The 18,598-nt window shown below is 41.9% G+C and overlaps 1 protein-coding gene across 1 annotated transcript in view; it reads left to right on the top strand.

Annotated features, from left to right (window-relative positions):
* Nucleotides 1-18,598, top strand: part of kcnq1.2 (potassium voltage-gated channel, KQT-like subfamily, member 1.2) — a gene marked incomplete at its 5' end in the record, with an annotated part of 130,010 nt that overhangs the window by 76,485 nt on the left and 34,927 nt on the right. Inside the window, 3 exons of the mRNA XM_079567323.1 lie at nt 913-1,007; nt 2,190-2,230; nt 2,625-2,686. Coding sequence (XP_079423449.1) covers nt 913-1,007; nt 2,190-2,230; nt 2,625-2,686 — 198 coding nt within the window. The remainder of the gene's footprint in view (nt 1-912; nt 1,008-2,189; nt 2,231-2,624; nt 2,687-18,598) is intronic.

Genomic DNA, 18,598 nt, shown 5'->3' with positions numbered 1-18,598 from the left:
TTTTTTTTCCTTTTAGCTTGGGGATTGGGGGATGGGTCTCCGAATCAGCTGTGTTTTTGCCGCTCTGCTCTGTTCTTGTTTTTGTGAGTGTACATATTTGTGTGAAAATGCCTGTAACTTGCACCTGCATGCCTCCTCAGTCTCAGGAGTATCATGGGATCTCCACTTCACTGGTCTCATGGGCCCTGTAGGAATTCACTTCACGTAAACACCCACGGACAATGGACACAAAGCAAAAATCCTCAATATTAATTCTCATGATCAATTTCAGGACATATTAAAGCTATTTTTGGATATTTTCTGAGGGGGGTGTTTCAAAAAAATGTAACGATCTGTTTGACATTTTTGTCATGTATACTTCAATGGCCGACAACAAGCGAGCAATTTCTATTTTTTGTTTTTTGTTGAGTAGTAACTAAGATTTGTTTACATTTATACAGAGTCCCAACCGTTTTGAGGGGGATTGTGCTTAAAACGATAATCATGTTTGAGATACAATTTCATGCTAGACTATTTTCCAAAAGGGGTTCTATATTCTTACACTTTCCAAGCCCCGGGCGTGTTTTCAATTACTGCCCCTAAGTGAAGTCAGCTGCCGAGGCTGTGTTATGTGTATACCTAAGATACCCCTAAAGAGTTCAGTGAGTTCACGGCGACGCTGCTTGTATCACCGACGCGCTAAACAAAGCTGTGAAAAAGCCTTAACGCGATTGCTTTCTCCAGACCATGCTCTTGTCACTATTCACTCTCTCACACACACACACACACACACACACACACATAGTGGGGTTAACAATGAACCCATTGCACCCACGGGGGGGGTTGGGTTGGGGATGTTTTTGGGGGGACTAGCCAACAGTGGCGCTGTCTGACAATGGCTTTTGTGTTTGTGTTGTGTGCGTGGACTTGCAGCAAGCGCGGAAACCCTACGATGTGCGGGATGTGATCGAGCAGTATTCCCAGGGCCACCTCAACATGATGGTCCGCATCAAGGAGCTCCAGAGAAGGTGCACAACACACTGCTCCTGCAAAGCCTCTACATGTGACTGCCGTGGCTTTAAATACATACAAGAAAATAAATACAAGAGTGCATCATTGAACTTCAATTCAATCATTGCTTTGGCTTAATCTTGGACCAGAAACGCCGTGATGGGTAAAGGTTTTAGATTTACGACGCATCTTAAAGAGGGCGAATGGGCGTGGCAGACCGTGCTACCCAGAAGTGAAAGCAATAGTGTCACCAACCAATAAATTATATTTCAACAATAAGATACCATTTAAATAAACTGTTTGCCCAAATCAGTATGCAGACGCCTTGTATGCTAGCCCTTTTAATATTCTCCTTTCTTCACAATGGGGAGACTTTATGGCCTCTTGATTTATGACTTTGCTGTTTTCATTTCAGTCACAAAAAGAAGGGGATTGCCCAATGGTCTCAACCAAAGCTTTTACATATACATAAAAACTGCATATATCATCTTTGTGTGCTATAAGAACCCTTTTTTATTTGTTTTATTCAATATTTGAAGTTTCAGTCTGACTTTATTTCCTCACATTGTTCTGTTTTAGGCATTGATCAATAACTTTCAACCGACTAACACAATTTATCTGTTATGGGACACAGCTCACAATAACAATCTGTAATCGGTAACACTTTATTCTACACTACTCTTAATACGTTTTACCCGCCAAATTTAGTACGATATAATGCAATGGAGTAATGTGTATCAGTAGTTTGGAGGTGTATAATGAACTGAGAAGACATAAGACTCTAACCCTAACCTTAAGCCTTATCTTATGGGTTATTACATAATGTACCTCCAAAGTACTAACACATGTTATTCCATTGTGTATATACTACATACAGTGGGGGAAAAAAGTATTTTTATTGGATTTTGGCCAATGCTTTTTTTCCCCACTGTAGATACAAGTTATTACGCAGTGTTGCAAGTGATGCTTTTTTTTTTTTGCTGCGTTTTCATTCTCATTTACATCTCTTTTTTGCTGCTTTATTCAGGACGCTTTAAAGTCGCACTGGAGAAAATGTGCCCGGTTAAGGCGGGAGCTAAGACGTCAAATGTTCTCGCTTTGAACCTCCATCATTTGTAGCTTATTGAGCTAATTGACTAGACTCTCCTCCCTTTTTTTAGTCTCGTGCTCTGTGTGATCTCCCTGTGCTTTTTTTCCAGGTTGGACGGCACTCTGGGAAAACCAGGAATGTTTCTCCCAGGTAAAAAAAAAGAAAAAAAAAAACGTTGTCTGGATCTGACAGACAGACATCACTCGTCACGTCATGTTCATGTTTACGAGTGCGACATACACAGCCCACACAGCAGACTAAATATGAGCCCATCCCTGGGGCACACGTGTTTATGTCACCTCTGTGTGTGTTTACCGCTGCGGTGCGCTGTTGTCGGGACACTAACTTGTGTGTCTAACTTGTGTATTATGTATTTAAATATTTACAAACAGTCCTTTCAGTGAATATCTGCTGTTTCAGGGATGTATTTTACTATGTTGGCATAGAACACAATGTCTTGACTTGAATGTTTGAGAAATCTTTATAATAAGGATCAGTAATAAGCTGATTGTGCAAAGTTATAAATGTTGTTGTTTTTCTTCAGGAAAGGGCGAGGATAAAGAATATCCAACCATCGGTGCTCGGCTCATCCGACTAGAAACTAAGGTAGGCACTTCTCACTTCTTTTGTCGCGTGAGTGGACATCTGCTGGTTGGTTATTTTTTTGAATGCAGGTGTTTACTACATCTTCTTCCCACATCGATCTTCTAGTTTAATCTTCCGTGGCCTGTGTCCTTTTGAGAGATTCCCCATACCCTTTTTTTCTTTGCCATGTTGGACTAATTTACAATTGTTGGATGTTTACGTTTCCATTAAGGCACTAAAGAGAGAGCTTTCTGGCAGCTAAAGGCCACAGCTGTGTTATGACACCCAACTAGGTGTTTCCTCCACTCTCCTGCACAATAACACTCACAGATACAGGCGTATAAAGCCATAGATACGATACATGCCATTTCTCTACTAGCTTGCGTATTCTTGCCTCTTTTCTCCCGTTTTAATTCACAAATCATGTGGGATAAATATTGGTTAATGTTGTTCTGCGGTTACATCTGGTGCCTGTTTTGAGTGGCATCAGCAGATAGTAAAGTGTGTGGTTTTGGAAAGTTAGGAAAAAATGTTTTTGTGCACTGAAGCGTTCACATTTTGCAAGATGGTTGGCAGCATTTGTGCAACAACCTGGCAAGTCACATCGCACAATAGCTGGCCTTCCAAACGTGAAGCAAATGTGTTAGTTTTTTTTTTTTGGGGGGTGGGGGATTCAGGACATTTTGTATTATAATAAAACAAAACAAAAAACATTCCTCAACTGGGAGTGGGCACATGTAACCTTATTAACCGTTGGTTTAAATAGTAAAGTCCATCACATCACTTGATTCCAAGCTAATGAGGTGCCAATATCCATACACACCCGATCGTAAAGCGGTGCAAATATCCCAGGATTCTTTGTTCCTCACACGCATTAATCCCCCCCAGATGTTTGCAGGTGTTTTTTATTCTTGCATCTCTTTGTTTGAGAGAAGTAAATGATCTTGAACCACAGCGCATTCAGAGGCTGGAGTCCTCCCTCCGTGAAACATGCTCCATTTGCTCTGAGCTGCCTGCGGTGATCGTAATCTTCTGATTGAAGTCGTAAACTTCACGACTGATTTCTCTACTTTCCCATTTGGATACTTCTACCAACAGGCGTTATTTATTTGCGTCTTAAAGCTACTCTGTGTAACATTTCTACAAGTAAATCTAATGAAATGCAACCACTAACGTTATGTTTTTGGGTTGACATAATACGTCTAAAGCTATCTGTGAGCTGGCTCGCCTCTCCTCAGACCTGACCCGTGACTTCGCTGGGAGTGGGACATCTGAAGCTCGTCTCCATGAAAATGTTGAGTTCTGGTACCAAACATTGTATATCAGCATCCAAAACCAAAGTTGTCGCCGTCCGTTGTAATTACTATTTTGCCTGCGCTCTACACCCGCTTCCTCCACCCCTGTCTTTGTGAATTTGTTTTGATGGCTCTGAAGTGGTGCACACCTGTTACACACCAGTGGGCTTCCTGTCCCTCGGGGAACAGGTGAACGAACCCTCTCACCCTGGACCTGCACATTCCCTGGGTCTGCTCCAAATCGTTAGGCATCAATAAGCCCAAGAGCTGGCACCACGCATGCCATTTATGCAATTCAACTCGACGCGCTGTAGCCCATAAAACTAGATTTTTGAGAAGCTTGTTCAGCACAAAAAGTTAAAAAATAAAAAAGACTTGTGTAATCATAGCACATGATCGAAGGCTATAAATAATATGAAGAATAAGTTCCCAGTCCGGACCTTGTGAGCCTTTGTGTGGAGTTTGTTTCTCCCTGTGTGTCTGGATTAGACTCTTTCCTCCATTGACCCCAAAACATACACAATATGCTAGTCCTCCTGCTGAAGGCCAGTCGCCCTGATCATGAGTGGGCGAATTTTCTTATGGGGCAATGCCTTATCTAAATAGGCCCAAGGAGAGACCTAATCCTTGATGACTTTATCTGATGCTAGATTTTGTTTATGCTATTAGTAATTCGATTACTTACTTATACGAAACAAATTATTTCTGTCTTTCAGTCATTACCTTTAAGGATTGCCAAGTCGCGAGTATATTTATCCTAGGATAGTTGGTAGATCAACCAGTCACAAGACATGAGAGTGAAACGTCATATATATCAACCAATCAGCTTAACCCTGACCCTGGCCCTATAACCACTAACCTTAAAGGGGCTGGAAGCAAGTTCGCCATTTTATACTCACTACTGCCACCTCAGGCCATATGTGTAACTGCACCCTCTATATTAAGCTCGTGCATGACGGCAATTCGGGCCGAAGTGACACATTTTTGAGTGACCGTACGGGATTTTAGAGGCAGTTGTGGTGAACAGGTCTGAGCTCATTCTACACTTTAGGACATGGCTGGAACGTGTAGGGGGACATTTTTAAACTCCTTATAGTCCCTTTAAGGATAGTGGGCGGGTGCCTAATCTTAAATTAGTCTCTGATTGGATGATGAATGTCCACCGTTTACAAACTATCCTAGGAAAAATATTTTTGCTGCCAGGTCAGCTAAGCATACATTTTTAGGTGTTTTGGCGTCATGGCGACACATAAACAAGCAGCAGCTTCCCTTACTCTTGGAACAGCAGCGTTTTTTGGGTGTTTTTTTTTTACCTTTTTCCTGCGAACTGTTTCTGTGTTCCACATTGTTTTACTGGATACTTTTGTCCATCTTTGCTGTGTTTTTGTGAGGTTCAGTGGATTTTTTTTTTTTTAACAGCACAGAGTTCATAATGGCCATAAAGGAAACAGCTTTTGAAAAGAAAAAAAACAGCTAGCTTATGAGCGAAAAACATTTGGGACCTACAAATTTCTTCTTCTGTAACACTGAAGAGGCACCAAGGGGCAAGGCGATGGTGAAAGACTGTTGTGAAGCGGAGGGAGATGTGCAGGTTGGCCCACAGTGGCGGCGCACTCAGTTGCAGTGGCTCAGGACTAACCCAACACCTGAACGCAATTTCGTTGTACAATTGTACAATGACAAATAAAGCATTAAGTTACTTACTTTACAATTGGTTTGTATTTGGCTTCCTAGGACATGTATATGCGCTATACATGCACAAGGTTAAGACTTCTGACTCTTCATTTCATTGTTTTTTTGTGCTTAAAATACTCTGTAATGATAACACCACGAAATGACCACATGGGTGATATTTCTGCCTATTTCGAAAGGTCAGCGGCCCCCTACAGTTGTTTGTTTTTGAGCCCCCCCAACCTCCCCCCGCACAGTCAGCCATGCATTGTACAAATCCAGTATTGCATCACCCCGCTGTTTCTCATAATAGTAAAACCAAGTGCACAGAAAGCAAAATCCCGGTGTCACACTTGAATCACTTCACTATGCGTCCTTTCCAACCTGCCCCGAGCAATTACTCATCAACTTTGTGCCCTTAATGCGTGTGCTGTGTGTGCCTTCCCATGCCTTTCTGTATACTCACCGCTGATCTGTATTCAGCACTTTTTTTTTTCATATATTCTGAAAAATCCCCCTTTTTCTTTTCCCTGCCCGAGTGAATGAAACAGTCATTTTGTTGTTCGTCAGCACGTCACTTGTAGATGGATTTATCTTGAGCTGACTCCTGCATTGTGGGTCCTGTACAGAGACAGACAGTGATTTATTGCGCGGGAGACAAAGAGGACACTTACAAGTACAAGTTTGATTAATCGCCCCACGGTGTCGTCGTCCTCCCCACACCCTGAAGATTGAATTCTGCAGAAAAAAAAAAACGTCTTGGAAACGAAGACGGATGGCCCGCAGTGACACGGTGTTATCTTTCTGTCAGGCGCACTTTGTGAAAAATACCCAAAAGACAAGCTCAAACAGTGGCCGGAGTCTCAGTCCTGGAGACCGGCCTTTCAGGGCAGATCCAGTGTCTGCTTCTGCTCGTGGTAAATCTCCAACACTTTTATAGGATGTAGGATTAATTTCTTTTTGTGGAGCTCAAAAAGGTTAGAAAAGATTGCTCGAGGCTCCTTTAGGCGATATTATGAAGCCTCGTCACAGAACTGGCATGTTGCGACTGTCTCACACTTTTCATACCAAGTCTCCTCATTACATCGGTACAGTTTTGGCTGTTTTGACTTGTCACATTGGTACTTGTTGAAGCGGGTTAATTCAGCTTAGAAATGACTAAAGTCTGTGTTTATTTGGGCCTAATCCAGACTTCGCTTTGGTATTTTTGAAATCATACGCTGGCCCCTAATCAGTGTAAAACTATCAGCAGTTATTTGAAAGAAAAACAGCCGTAATGTACCCTCAAGACGCGCACCGACATGCCTTTGCCCCACGCATCATTATTTGTGCCGCTCCGAGCCTCTTACGTGAACCATGGGCCTGTAACATTGCGCCAAAGATATACCGTGTGGTTTTAGCCTATGATCTTGTGCATTAGCAGGAGGCATAGTGGCTGAAGTATGCGTGCTCTGACCTTAATAGCATCTCAATTAGGTAAGTATGTTTGTAAATTACAGCAAGGCCAAATACTGGGAATAGTTGAGGGCCATGTTGAGGAGTCCATCTGTAAAGCATTTAGGGCCTCTCCAATCTGAACGCAGGCCTCTGAGGGGGGGCAAAAGGGAAGAGTGTGTGTGTGTGTGTGTGTGTGCGTGTGTGTGTGTGTGTGTGTGTGTGTGTGTGTGTGTGTGTGTGTGTGTGTGTGTGTGTGTGTATGTGTGTGTGTGAGTGTGAGTGTGAGTGTGAGTGTGAGTGTGAGTGTGAGTGTGAGTGTGAGTGTGAGTGTGAGTGTGAGTGTGAGTGTCCAGGCCCAGTTCTGTCTATAGTAAACACACCAGGGACTGACTTATTTAAAATTAACCAAAAGCTTTAACACTGGGATTCTAAACTTTGGGTCAGGACCTTTTTGATGTTTAATTTACTTCCTGAGTAAATGTTTCTTCAGCCTATATGAAATAAAATGCTATTAAGACTGTATTTATACTTGAGAGACACCAGAACCACTAGCTTTATAGCTTGAGCTATAATCCTGCATTTTAAGTATACTGTACTTTGTGTAAATGCATTGTCCCTTTTAAATAAATAAATACAAATACAAAAATACCAGTGAATGACATGAATAGCCATCGTCTAGTTTTACGAACTGTGAATGAATGTTAACAAGTGATCCATTGAGTGTGTCGTCAAACACATACAAAATATGCTAGAGTTATGCCTACATAACTTAGTTTTACATTTTTAGTTTTATAGTTTATTATTTATCTAAGTTTTGTGTTGTACTGTATTTTTGCATGATCGAAACGAAAAAATTCCTAGTTTCGGAACCTGTTCACTGAAAACTGTTAGACGTAATACCAGTAATGACCCGGCAATTAACGTGTTGTTAATGACTCTTTTCTCTACCGATTATTTATGTTTATTTATGTATTTTTTTTAGTCGAAAGGCAATGGGCGCAAGGACAGCGCAAACTCTAACTCAATGGCTTGTGAGAGGGCGTCGCGTATAAAAAGAGAAGAGGTCGACTGAGGCGTGGTTTGAAGCAGCACTAAGAGCGGTGCTCTGATGGCAGCCTCACGTTCATTTCCTCGTTTACATTGCACTGTCTTGTGTTCTTCCTTAAGTATTATAGGCTCTCACAGGTCAAACTAAAAAACTTTGTTAAAATTAAATGTGATGTTATAGTCTGCGTTTAGAAACATAAGTTAGCTAGTACCCCTAACATGTCTGATATTGATGGTTATGTGGTATTTATAACATGCCTTTCTGATCTCTGTAGTGATATAGGTGTTTCATATTATCTTGTTTTAACAGTTTTATATTGGCTTACTTGCTTTCTGATCTTCAATACAATATTTTCAAAGTTAAGCGGTGGTTTGCTTTTTGTGGTTTGTTGCTGGACAGATTAAACTAGCAACGCAAAATGCAGCCGTCACTGAGTGGTGAAAAATGACCTGAATGAGCGTTCCTCTGCTTTAGCGCCATCTAGCGGTTACAATATTCGACGGATATTTATTAATCTAGTATCATTAAACGCAGCTTGAATCAAGGAATCCACTGGTGTTTTTAGTTCTTCGGTAGGCCAATTAATTGTTGAGTTATGAATGAGTAAAGTCCACCTGCAGCGTCAAAATCGTCGATCAGTAGTCTGGACCTCGCTCGAAAAAAACACTTTTTTCATCTCGTTTTCCGCGGCAACAAATCACGTTCCCGGACCGTGATATTTTCCAGTCAATCAGAACACGAGTAGCCGAGTCCAATGGTGCTGGTGACTTCTGCATATTTGCTGTAAATCCTGAGATATTGTGGGGGAAAGTCTCCGCAATCGTGGCTGAAAGTGTGGACATTTTTCGAAAAGTCACCATCATGATCATAAAATATAAGAAGTATTCTTTCTTATTTGCGCTTTGGTTTGGGATATAAATGTGATTTTGACCCGCGGCTTTTTGAATGAAGTTATAAAACCTGGCCGCGCCGTCAGCGGCCGCTCTAAACCAGGGCGAGTCCGCGGTGTAGCTAGCGTAGCTCCGCTCCGCTCGCGCGGTAACGGCCCGACTGTAGCCCAGGTCTGTGGCTGTTTATGGCCCTGGCACATGCCCTGGCACACCGGGAACCAGCGGGGTCCGCAGGGCACCCGCATCAGCCACAGTGTGAGGCTACGAAGCTAGTTTCTATGGTATAACGTGTCTCGCTCCAAATCCTCTCTGCTCCGCGGTGCGCACTCATTTGCATAAAGCCACAATGCGGAGTTTTTGAACTACAAATTAGCTCTTAAAACAATCTTATTCACGTGATTAATTTACCAAAATAACAGAAATGCAATAGGATATGTTTTGCTGAATTTCCACTATAAAATTACAAATTAAGTAACTAAAAAAAAAAAAAAAAAAGTCCTAAATATTTGACTTTTTTTTTTTTTTTTTTTTTTGGAGATCACCATAACTGGCTTATTCAAAAAACTATACAAGATATCCCAAATCCCCTCTGAAAGAATCTTTTTATCTAATGTACCAACAAAGCTTAAACCATTATTTTAAACATGGATGGTGCATTATTTAGATTTAATCTGCAAAAAATTGCATATTTTAGCATAAACTCTTATTTTTATATATAATCAAATATTACGGAAATACAGCAATACAGTTTTTGTTCAGATTTGTGTTAATAATATACAGCTGAAGTTTAAAATCGATATCACTCACTTTAAATGTTTTCTGTATCCACCTGCAGTGTCTCGCCTTAATTATTTGTTAAAATATGCAAATTGGTTGCATTGTCTTAGCCCACAATTAAAATCTGACATCATATTTGAAATCCTTGACAATTTTCCTTCTTGGATGTGAATTTTGAGAATGATATTTGGGGAGATGGGAAAGTTAGAGAACAAAGAAGCTGAAAATTGTACCACTTTTTGTGATAAATCGGTCCAGACCATATCCTATTGTTTTAATGGAAAACGATTTCACCAAAAGTGGCCGAAAATGAAAACTGAAATGTTTATAACTTTGGAAGTAATTGATGTATTTAAAAAAATCAAAAAACCTTTTCATCCTCTTGCTGACCTCTACCATCCTATGCTCTTATGAATATTATCTACTGTATTTCAAATTTTCATCTGGCATTGCTAATTAAACATCTAACAAGGAGAATGTGCTGTCCACATCGATGCTCAAATGTGGGCAGTTTGAAAAAGTCACCAATCAGTGCAAAGGGGGAAAAAAAACTCTAAAAGCCGAGCTCAGTTCACAAGCCTCTTTATTTGCTGTAGTAAATGATAATTTACTGTGTGTGCGACAGTTAACAGGGAGTCTTTGATTTGTGCTGACAGTCAGATCAAGCTTTACCCACATCAACTGTGTTCCTTTACAAAGCCTGCAGGGTGCCTCCGTGGTTAGAGCTACAGACATGTTGCACTAGTCTTATGACCACAACTAAAAAACAAACAAGAAGACAACACACCTATAGATGGGTTTCTGTCGCATGACTTTTTATTTTGATGACAGAACATTTTATCCACCGGTACCTTCTTAATGTGTTAATGTTCTATATCATTGTGAAACCCTCCCACATACTTTACAGTACACTTCACTCTGTTGATTCCTTATAATAGTAATAATCTTACCAGCTATACGAGTGAAGACAGTGTATTGTTATCGTTTTTGAAATAGTAATTAGACTAGAAGAAAGTGTTTTTTTTATTTGGACTATGTAATCACCAAAGCAGGATTGAACCAGGTTTTATGAAGAGGCTGAAAAAGACCTTTAGTCAGTTTGTGAACCACTACTGCAAACCATAAAACATTCCTCCAAAGTCTGCCTCCATTTTGCCAATAAGGAGTTAGACTTATTCTTTTCAGAAAACAATATAACCATGAAAACCTATTCTGATTTATTGAGTCACATCATGTTTGAGTATAGCAGCCTCTCGCTCCGGTCCATTGCTGTCATGCCTTCCCGTGCTTTCTTCATTCTTCTTTTACGCCGCTTGTTTTGCAAAACTCCCCTTTGCCCCTATTCCCAGCACCTCTTCTGGCCCGCGAGCGCCGTGTCTGTTGTTGTCCCGTGTTTTGATATATGCCTGTATTTGGCCGCAGTCTGCCCAGTGGGGGGCTGCACTGACCTGGAGGCTGTAAACAAAGAGAGGAAACTTGGCAAAGGAAGCACACTCACATAACACACGTAACACACAAATCCCGAAATACAACTGCGTGTGCAGCATTACGAGGCAAAATCTGTACGGTTGCTTCCAATTCAAGAGGAGAAATTAAGAAACAACTTGGTCCTGCTGCTATGATACTTTACTATAATCCTCCTCTCCTCTCACTAACGTTGGGCGAGCTATTTTTCCACCAGGGTTATACTTTGTCACTCAGTAAGATATAACAGTACCCAAGAGTTAACATTAATGTGATGGCAAAGCACAAATGCATCATCCCTGATAAAAATTTAGTGCACTCATGTCCAGCTCAGTCCCGTCCTTCCTTTTACAGCATCAAGAAATGGTGGAAGGTTACGATGTCTTTTGTGTGTACAACCAGAGAAATAAAGTGATATTGGGTTTAGATACTTGTTGAAATTGGGCATAGAGATATATCATTTTCATGTAATATTAACAAAAAACGTAATAATGATCAGTAACGCCATAGTTTTGCCAATAATGTAATGAATTATTGTGAATTATTGTGATATTGTTCATAAAACCATCAAAAACTATTACACTACTAAAGTATTTCAATTAAAATCCAGTCATTTTTGTGTATTATGACAATAAATTAAGCAATTCCCTTACATTATCAGATATTACATTAATGGTTATGTTATGTTATGTTGATTGTTGCATTGCATTATTATCTATCATTACATCATTCATTCCTATGTTCCTCAAAACGTATATTGGTTGACCTCGACTTGTGCTGTTTCTTCGCCCAGTTAAGCAGAGCGACTTTTCCCTGGATCATTTGTTTATGCGCTTAAAAACGCTCACTTAAGCGCAACACCCATAAACCAAACAGTACATTGCGAAGAAAAGGGTTTATTTTCAGATTAATGAGTTCTACAAAGTCTTGCCACATTTTCCCACAGTGGTTTTGGTTCCCAGCCCTCACCCCCCGATCCAGAAGTGCAGCTCTTGACAGACTGCACCACCCTTTCGCGCTGCTCTTTCTCACATCGTCACTTCTCACTGTTGATGTGGTATCTTTACAGCCTTGTGAACTCAATAGCATGCCACGCTCTCTTCGTGCCGCTGCGAGTCTTGATAGCGCCCCTGCACCAGGACCAGAGCCTGAGAGAGAGCCTTCCTCCTGGCCCAGTTCTAAATCATGTTTCTGGGCAGTGCGCTGGGGATGCAGCCCCTGGCAGCTCTAGACGGCCTCTGGCTCCCTTCTCTTTGCGCCACTCTCTAATTTCAGTGCCGGGACCCTGCCTACTACTGTGTCTTCCTCACCGCATTCCCACAAACAGAGTCGGTCAGTCTGCCTGCGTGTCTCGCCTCTAGCCTCCGTGTTGTCTTCTGTATTTCTTTGTGTTTTCTGTTTTGCGTTTTACTCTCGCTGCTAACCTGCTGTCACAGACTTGCTCGTTTCTGGGGCTCGGCGGATTTCATCATTGTCTCTCGCGCTCTGGCTAAATAACAAACAAACCAAATACCTTGGCCGACGCAACAAGGCTATTGGAAACTAGAGTGTGTTACATCATGGCATAGTAGTTAAATTAGTTCATGGAAAGATTTCAGCTCTTACCAATGCGTTATGGGTGAGAAAATAGTGAAAAGACTATGATGCAAATATGTTAATCGTCGTTAAAAAGAAATTATCCACATTTAAAGATTATGGCTTTAAAACTGGAGAATTATTGACCGTCCTTAAAGAAGAACTGTGTGACTTGTTTACCTTAATAAAACCTTTTCGTAGTCCCTCTGGAGGTAATGCAAGTCTTTCATCTCCCCCTGGTGTCTCTGGCCAGAAAACCACTATTACAACTTTCCTGCCTCCGGGTCGGAGCCACCTATACACACTAATGGAATCACAAAGAAGCTAACAGGCTAACAGGCAAAACTAACTGCGGTCTAGCGCCACTTAAACAGTATTTACAGCCAAGTTTGAATGAAAAAAATGATCTCCATTGTGTAATTGGATGTACAATATCCTTCTCTCACTTTGTCTTTTCTGTCGGTGTAGTTTTTACTCTCGCAGGAAAGTTGCATCAAATACCAGGGAAGCTTAGTATATGAAAACAGAAGTATTGCTTGTTTATCAAAATCACTGGTTTGTGAATGCATCTGATTTGGTTTTATGAATCACTGCTGATTACGATCTCAAGTGGCCAGTGAATGTTGGTCACAGCGTGCGGTTTAAAGCCCTGTATATATCTCCAGCTTTTTGGCAATTATGGAGTACCACGTAAAATAGTTCAGTGTTTGCGTATACTTAATGTTGCTCCAGTGCCACGTCACTTCTCTGGACGTGCCCCCTCTGCTCCATGTCTGCCCGGTCCTGTGCCGTCACGATTATAGGCTTCCAGTCTCTCTCTCGCAGCATCTAAATCACACTGTGCCCCTGCCACTGCCTCCTGTCAACCCTGCCCAAGTCTGCTCTGCATCTCCCCAGCACCCACTGAGCGCGCTCTCCCATTGGCTGTAAATACACATGCTATATTTCCATTTTAATTGCCCCCGCAAGTCTCAACGGCCTCTTTCTTGCGCGTATATTTTATTGTTTTGGCCGCGAGCCGCTGTTACTTTTGGTCGGACTTCAGCCTGCTAATGTACTCCGATGAGGACCACTTCATTATCAAGCGGGAACGTGTGAGTTTATTTAAGCGGGTTACGGACGGGGCGACGCACGGGGCACGGGATAAGGGGCCAGTTTTTATAGGGGCCCTGTAGTCTCGCTAACGCACAGTGCTAAGTAGCCACGGTGCCACCTCGCTTATTGGGCGCTATTAAGCCATGTCTACTGCGAGCAACGCTAATCGCTGTGTGCGGATAGTGCCAAGGTGAGCAAAAGACCCCGGAGACCTGAAGTGTAAAATGTCAGCGCAGTAAAATTTAAAGCCGCCCGGAGAACACAGCGAAATGCACACAGTGTACTGATATGCTCTGTCGTACGCCTACAGATTTATCTTTAACATATAAAGCATTTAGCCGCATATGTTAAGTCTGTAACTCATTGGCCAGATCTTATCACGCCAAGACATGCTCTGGTCCATAAACAGTCAAAATTGATGGGCCACTGCTGAGGCTTGGCTCCACGCGAGCTGGCTCCTGAAGACATTTCAGAGCACGAAGTCATTATTTTTTATAGATACACTTTTGGTCATTTGTCTTTTTTGAAAGCGTTGTCAAACTGGGCCTGTTATGCCAAAGTTCAGAAAGCATAGTCTTAATTACTACACTGGGTAATCATTTACACTTTTATTAGCAAGCTATTAGTTTCTTGGTAGGAGATTGAAATTTAGTTTGGAAGAACTTAACGGAGCTGGTATTTTATAAAACAATTAAAAGCCCTTTATTTTGTTTTGTGCTTCAGTATTTTGTGAAAGACCTTGTATGTGCTGGGCTTCAATTTTAAGTAAGGGATAATGTATAGAACACTGGTCATTATCGGGAAAATAAAAATGAACCGGTACTTATTTTCCCGATAATAACCTGCATTCTATACATTATCCCGCTTATTATACGGCCATTTGCCAACTGAACACACACAACATAAACTTCATACACTTATATGAAGGCTGAAAGGTTTATTTAATGACTTCCGCGGCAAATAGTTCCCAAAAGTTTGCGTGTTGCTTGGCAACGTTTGGCTGGGCTAGAAGCAGCAAGGCTAGTAGCTAGCCTAGCTACTTAGTTGAAGGTGCAGTTGGAGAGGGGGAATGGTGGTGAATCTCTGGGTAAGTTGAAAGTCGGACTCCCGCTAACTTCACGAGCAATTCCCCCAACTTCTCTCGTAGTAGTGTCCGCTACTACGTATAGTGCGGAGTGATATGAAAGCACGAACTCCGTTGCCATTGGCAGTGGTCTTTTTTTTTTTCAGAGGTCCATCAGAAAATAATGACTGGAAGAACGTTGGAAAATCCCATTCAAATCAATGGAGCGTTCTACTTACGTTGTAAAGAGGCAGGAAAGTTGCAATTGTGGTTTTCTGGCCAGAGACACCAGGGGGAGATGAAAGACCCCCCCAATCATCCCATTAACACTTGTATTACCCCCAGAGGGACAACGAAAAGTATTTATTAAAGTAAACAAGTTATTTAGTACTGCTTTAAACGGGTTTCTCAAGCTTGTCAGTCCATATATATTACTGTGATTGACGAGGAACATAGTGGTGTGTTTTTCTATACCTCAGGGCCTGCCGTTTCCCTGCAGAACAATTAAAGAGACCCACCTTCCAATTGTGTGTAATTAACTTTGTAGTGTGCACAGGATACTTGTCCCATAGTGGACAATAGATGGGATCAGGAAGCTCTTATTTGAGGCTAAGCCAGTGAATGGATGGGAACGGCATATTCAAAGCAGAGTGCATAATAGTCGTCAAAAGGCTTGTTCCCGCCCTGCGCCACACTCATTTGTCCTTCACTGGAAGCTGACGTTTTCCGTAAGTTGGAGTTTCATATAACCCTTTTTGCTTGCTAATAATCTCAATTCCCTTTTTTTTGGTTTATTGGTTTCGCAACATACTGTATCACACACTTACTATTATGTCCAGTCATGTTATACGAAAGACCGCAGAACGGCCTCAGACTTTGTTCTTTTGGTTTTCTTTTTCGCAGGATTGGGTCACAATGTTCATCACCAACATTGATTCCAAAATAGTATATAGGTGTGTGATACATTGAGTGCCATTCTTCGTGCAACTTTTCATCTTTGTATTATTTTTGCTTAGCCATTAGCCAGAAGCTACATACAAAATGAAAATGAACATCATCAGCATTTTAAAGTCTTATTGTCTAATGGTATTTTTAGATTAGCAGCTAAGGCACGCTGCTCTCATTCCAGTGGTTCTTACAATGAGACACAACAGATAGGCAGTAGACAGACTCTCGTCTCAAAATGTGAGTTTAAACGTCTCCTCATTGACATTTTACTGAGCGAAAGAGCCGCGAGGAGTGTCTGTCTGATAAGAGCAGCTGATAAGGCAGACAGGAGAGCACGGGGCGACGTCTGGCGGGGGGGAGTCAGTTTTGTACAACTTTTTAAGATCAAATTTTGTGTAGCACAATATCACAAGGGTAGTTGCTTCGCAGTGCTGCACAAATATCACTGTTTTACAAATAGGAAGAGTTTGGAAACCAGCACGGACACAGACATCAAAAAGAAAGACGAGTCTAGACTTAAGTTATAGGGGTGTTTGAGGATAAGTCATCTATGATGATCGGGTGATAGAGCAAGCGTCTTTGTATGTTTTTATTTTTGTTTGCTTTTATGCTTCCCATACTGACAGATAAATGTCCATAGACATCTGCAGGGTTTTGCTTCCCCCCACTCTTCACTGCTTTTCACATCTGCCTGTCATTGCGTGTTTGTCAGAAATTACATTTTAGACTGTGGATGCCATTTTCCCAACTACAGAACAACCTAAATGGTCCAGACAGGTGCAATGATGAGCTGGTTTGCTTATTAGATCATACTTAGCACAGAAGCCATGTTGCTGTTTTATTGTTGACAACACCAGAGCGCATCAGTGGCAGCTCGTGGTGAGAAGTGAAGATAAAAGGTCGCTGTCGGGCCAAGGGGTCATTCCCACCAGCCCAGTGCAGGCCGGGGTCCGAGGGCCATGGGTCATCTCAGCAGGCCCAGCAGTGCAACACAATGGAGCCCCTCTTTATCTGTTTGCTCAACTGTGCTGTTGTCAGCATGCACGGTGTGACAGGCGGCGGTGCACGGCCTGACAGAGGAGACGGCAGGTACTTGAGTAGTGTGCAGTTTAACAGGAAACGCACGCGGGCCAGTGGACATCTATGGGGCCACACTTGACCCTTCATCAACACTGGCTTGGGGACTTTGACGTTTCAGGTAGCTCAAGAAAGAGTGCAAGTGCAAGTCAAGGCGGGAGACAAAATGTACCTAATAATTAAGTCAATATTGTTTAAGTAGATCTTTACTGAATAAAAAAAAGTTAAATAAACAAAAACGTAAAAAGAGCATTGATCATCTCCACTCCTCTCTTCCTGGAACAGACCTTAAATCACTGCTGTTGGATATCCCCCCGTTACCTCTTCTAAACACGCACATCCCACTCCCGAAAGAAAACAAACTCTTGTCTTTTATTTCATTTCTCATCTTTGGCCACTTCCATTGCAGCCACCGTTGATATAGACGCTATGCCTAATACTATTTAGATCTTCATTATTTCATCATTGAAGGGTGAAATAAATTGATTTGCACAGACCTTTTTCCTTTCCTTTGCCGTCTATCTTCCACTGACAGTTAAGGTGATGTAGCTGTGATGTCAAAACATCAGCTAAGCAGTCAGTCACTTTACATCTATGACAATGATGCCTCTGACAGCTATTGTGGAAATGTCACGTCCGTTCAGTGACAGCTGGTGTCTCATGCAAGTGTGCAAGCTGTTGTGCCTTCACGCTCAGTGCTTTCCACATGCTACAGCGTAAACAAAATGCAAAGTAGTTACAGGACAGACGCGTCACTGCAGCCCCTTACTTCTGTCTTTGTCATAAAATGTAATGTAACATCATCGAGATCTACATAAAGTCACTTATTTATTATTTTGCCTATTTATCAGAATCAGATCTATCCTTGTATAGTTCACACAGTAATAGGGATAAAGCAGTATATTGCTGAGAAATCCAATATGGACTCCACCCTTGATATTATAGCCAGCCCCAGACTAACAGCCTCCTCTGTCCGCTGTGCACTTGTCCTGCAGGCACTACACGCTACTACAAACATATTCATTATGGCGGTTATGCTCAGTGCTATGTTTATTTTTGTGTACTGGAGTGTGTCCATCTGTCAACCCCTGTAAGATTTAGAGACTTCGAGGACCATGCCATTACGGTCGGCCTCTCAGACAGGAATGCATGTCCCCTGTCTACCCGGCGTAAACCGCGATGCCATCTTTCTGTGTAGCAAATGAGCAGTCAAGACATATCTTTGTATCACTGAGATTTCGCCAGATCAAGAATGCTTTTTCGTTCTCAAACTTTTTTCCTCTGGCACTGTGGCGTGCAGCCTCATAGTTACACAAACATGAATTGGTCTGCATATTTAGTGCTAGAGTCTCATCGTGTGTGCCGTGAATATTGTTCAGTTTTCAGTTTTGGATGCACTTCCTGATGCACTGCAGAGCTTCCCCATTTGGTCTTGGAACTAGCAGAAACATTACCAGAAGTTACATGGTTGAGTTGTTAATGTTCACTCAACTTAGCCTAAAGCATATCTCTGACATAAGCGTAGGCATGGGCAAAACTGAGGCCCGGGTGCCAAAACTGGTCAACCTATCCCTTCATTATCACCCTGTGAGA

The sequence above is a fragment of the Gobius niger genome (genome assembly GCF_951799975.1).
Source record: "Gobius niger genome assembly, chromosome: 12".
Taxonomy (NCBI): domain Eukaryota; kingdom Metazoa; phylum Chordata; class Actinopteri; order Gobiiformes; family Gobiidae; genus Gobius; species Gobius niger.
The sequence above is the reverse complement of the archived record's forward strand: the minus strand, read 5'-3'. Positions and strand labels throughout refer to the sequence as shown.